Consider the following 4377-nt stretch of genomic DNA (forward strand, 5'->3'; position numbering starts at 1 on the left):
AAACCCATTTTATTAGATCTGTTTTGTAATATCGGACTAAGCTAATTCGAAATAATCGTGCAGTGTACACGTACCCTGAGAGGGAGTGCTGCTGGAGGACTAAGGAGTACAAGCATTATCAGAAACCAGGAGGAAGGTCCTGTGGTGAGAATAAAGAAGGTGTTTGGAGGAGGCCTTGGGAAAGTAGCCCAGGGAGGTGTAGCTGTCACACAGTTGTTGCAAGAGGCACTATAGACAGCTGCAAATCCATAGGGGCCTGGGCTGGAACCCGGAGTAGAGGGCGGGCCCAGGTTACCACCAAACCTCCCAACTCCTGATCAGACACAGGAGGAGTTGATCCAGACGGGGGGGGAGATCACTGAGGTGAGCAAATCTGGCAACAAGCGCAGGACCCACCAAGGTAGAGGAGGAACTTGGTCATAGTTTATAGGGCAAGACTTATTTTAATTTATTGCTTTACAGACCAGACCTGGCTTTTTACTATTAAATAAAAAAAGCTTATTAAAGTCCAATTTCTAAAATGTCCAATATAATTATGGAGATATTATATATCTCCTAAAGCTTCATAATTAAGTCCTATAAGCAACAGACTTTCTTCTCTTATTTAGAGCCACTGATTTTACTTTTTGAACTGTAAATATGAGCTATAGCAATCTGCAAATACACTGCTGCACATACCTACTGCCTTGAGAAAAAGCCACAGAAATACAAGGTATCTTGGTGCTCGACCAGAGCAATGAGTTAGTGTTGGCACTTTGTACTTTACTTTGAAAAAGCAAAAGAATGGCCAAATCAAGAGGTTTTACCAAAAAATGACAGGAATAAACAACACAAAGACCTTAGTGAAGAAATGCTACAGATTGCTCGAGCTTATATATATTGAACAAAAAATTGTCTTCGCACATTGCTTTTATGTAGTTATTTGGGTATTAATCTATTTAATATATTAGCGTACTGAGGAGTTCCTCTGTGCTTTTGAAGATGTAGCTTAAACAACTATATTGATCCTGAGAACAACAATAGGGGCACAGAACAGTCCGCGCAAGTCACCACTGGTTGTAACCTTACTGAGATGAGTTTACACAGCCTTTAATACACACTTCCAGCTCATGTGAATGTAAAGTATGGCAATAATTCAACCATACTGTATCAGACTTGAGTATCTGGCAGTGCAAGTAAGAAAGTTATAGTAATTTTGGCAGATAATGTAATTTTGCATCCTGCTGTGACTAAGAACAGAGCTCATTGTTTTATTACAAACATTCACTTTTCAGTAAGTACATCCCAAGATATCATACCCCTTCATTCAAATGAGAAATGCTCACTCTTAAAATCTTCTTGTATATTTAAAGTTTGCTATTTTGCTGAAATTGAGACACCAAGGAAAGAACCTGTTCTGAGGCTTTGATGTGCTTTGTCCCAAGATATCCTGCACGGTTACTGGCTGTGTCCTCTAAGAAATACCGATAGTTTACCATCATGCCACATGAAGCAGTGATCCCACGGGGGCTTGTGTCTGCCATCCAATTTATCCGCCACAGTACAGCACCATTCTGAAGATGAAAGTTTGCTACTGGATTAAGGGCATATCCACGGTGTTTCTCTCCATACAGGTACCAAGCACAGAGCCTCATAAATGGTGAATGCAATGCTTTGACCAATCTTTCTGATCTCACCCATTCATTGTTAGTTAAGAGCCTCTTTAGCTTTTCAGCAGCAGGGTCACCTGTGATCTCAGAGATTTCTTGGCATTCTGCAGCTGTAAATAGTTCATTTCTCCCTTGTTCCTTTGTTTGTGAGGTCAGAAGTCCAATGAGCCACTTGGTGAATCCTGGGATAGGTGACAGACTAGAAAACACTTTGATCTGAGGAAATTCCCCCTGTAGACCAAAAGAAAAAAAAAAAAAAAAAAAATCAAATCAAGCATGACAACTGCTTTTTTAAATGAATGAGAACTCTGACTCAAGGAACAATTGCTAAATATTCTAAAAACTGTTTAGGACAATTAACTGTCAGTAGGGACAAATGGTTTTGAGAAAAGATTATCTTCTTTAGCCAAAAGGATGATTTACTACACAAGCTAATGGTGTGTGCAAATGCCATATAAAATCACCTCTGTCAATAACAGATGAGTTTCAAGTAAGTGTTTGCCATTGAGAATTTTTTCCTTTACAGCTGATAATTATAATCTACACAATAAAGCTCAGCTAGGTCTATAGGTATGTGTGCTGTGCCCATCGACACAGCACTGTGTCCATTAACGACCCTCCCCAGAGGAAAAAGGTGAAAGAATTTGGCCATTTTATGGACTTCCCTGCATTTTTATTATAATTTTCCCTCTTTTGACATGAAGAAATGTATGGGTAGTGGGGGAGAGGGGTGAAAAGAGGCTTAGGCTAAATTTCTATGATAAACTCAGGAGGCTTCTTCCTATTAGATACCAAAGGCAGCGTGTCTTATTTAGACTTTTAGTCTTGATGTCAGTGGCCCTTTCAGATGAACTGATGCCACTTACAGATTTTTCTGAATCCACCGTTTACTGGAGTGTGAGAAGTGATTATGTACCACTGGAAGCTACTTTTCATACTATCCATGTGAACTGCAAACACTTTAAGATAAAATTTTACGTTGTGAATAACAAAAAGTTGATCCCATCAATCAACATTTATCACATCAGTTGAAGCATCTCTTTGGTGCTAACGGACATGTGAACAGAAGCCATTCCCTTTGGTAATTATGACAAAATTGCATGGTAGTTTTGAGGTGTGCTGACATTAGGACTAGAAGAGGCCACCAATTCATTGTCACTTGGATTTAAAACATGAGGAATTAACTTGGATATCAAGCCTGGTGGGAGAAGGAGGGAGGAAGAAGCCAAAGTACAACAACCCAGAGTGCTTTTTAAAATTACTTTTCCCACTGAGGGGGAGGAGGTCTCAGACATTTATAGACTTTACAATAACATCTTAATGTCAACATAAAATTGCCTTCACAATACATTTTTCTATTTTGAGTATTTTCTAGATTATCATTAAAAAATCATCTTCATTCAGAAAATATCTTAAACTGTCAAATGCTAATGGGAGTCATGCTGCTAAGGCACTGCATAGCAAATTTACCCTGTACATTCTAAAATATAACAGTGCTCTATCAAGTGTCAGATACAAATATTGGAAGAAGAGCCCTTTTTAACTCCCGGATTTCCAAATTTAAGAACCAATCCCCTGAGTCCCTGTGGATGCTCAAAGAAGTGAAAGAGGCTCTGATGGAATCCAGTCATATAGAACAGCTTTCAGGACTAGAGCCTAAGAAACCTGAAATATGAAACACGCACACAAAACCACCAAATATATGTCTACACAATTTAATATTCTGAAAAACAATACAAATTCTGCAAGAATAAAGGAATCAAGTGTTTGGTTAAAATATTATACTGGTCACTAAGAGATCAAGATCAAAATACAGTTCTATATCCATTGGTCCTATTAAAAAATAATTAAGCATACTTGATACCCAATATAATATGAGGTCTGGTTTTGAAAAATGCAGCCATTCAATTGCCCACACCTAATCTGTTTGCACAAATACTGACTACTGTATGTATTTAAAAGTAATCGACAAAGAGCTTTCCAGTCAAAAAGTATAAAAGATGGTTACTCGCCTTTGTAACTGTTGTTCTTCGAGATGTGTTGCTCATATCCATTCCAGTTAGGTGTGCGCGTGCCGCGTGCATGTTCGTCAGAAGACTTTTTACCTTAGCAACATTTGGTGGGTCGGCTGGGCGCCCCCTGGAGTGGCGCCGCTATGGCACCGGATATATACCCCAGCTGACCCAGCCACCCTTCAGTTCCTTCTTGCCAGCTACTCTGACAGTGGGGAAGGAGGGTGGGTTTGGAATGGATATGAGCAACATTTCTCGAAGAACAACAGTTACAAAGGTGAGTAACCGTCTTTTCTTCTTCGAGTGATTGCTCATATCCATTCCAGTTAGGTGATTCCCAAACCTTACCTAGGTAGAGGGGTCAGACTGAGATATGGCAGAGTGCAAAACCACTGAGCCAAAGGCTGCATCATCTCTAGATTGTTGGACCAGAGCATAGTGCGAAGCAACGGTGTGGACCGAGGACCAGGTAGCTGCGCGACATATCTCCTGGATTGGTACATGGGCCAGGAAGGCGGCTGATGAAGCCTGAGCTCTGGAAGAATGTGCAATGAGATGGTGTCATAAATAGATAGCTAAGAGTTAATGTTTCTTTCACCTGTAAAGGTTTAACAAAGGGAACCAAACACCTGACCAGAGGACCAACCAGGAAACTGGATTTTTTCAAAACTCAGGAAGGGAATGTTGGGTCTGAGTCTTTTGTCTGTCTCTCGGCT

The 4377-nt window shown here is 40.1% G+C and overlaps 1 protein-coding gene across 1 annotated transcript in view; it reads right to left on the reverse strand.

The window, feature by feature from the left end:
• Positions 1-1073: 1073 nt before the first annotated feature.
• MLYCD (malonyl-CoA decarboxylase) overlaps positions 1074-4377 on the reverse strand; it is a 49760-nt gene continuing 46456 nt past the window's right edge. Inside the window, exon 5 of the mRNA XM_075073897.1 lies at positions 1074-1880. Coding sequence (XP_074929998.1) covers positions 1347-1880 — 534 coding nt within the window. The 3' untranslated portion in view covers positions 1074-1346. The remainder of the gene's footprint in view (positions 1881-4377) is intronic.

This window comes from Chelonoidis abingdonii, chromosome 19 (genome assembly GCF_003597395.2).
Source record: "Chelonoidis abingdonii isolate Lonesome George chromosome 19, CheloAbing_2.0, whole genome shotgun sequence".
In the NCBI taxonomy this organism is placed as follows: domain Eukaryota; kingdom Metazoa; phylum Chordata; order Testudines; family Testudinidae; genus Chelonoidis; species Chelonoidis abingdonii.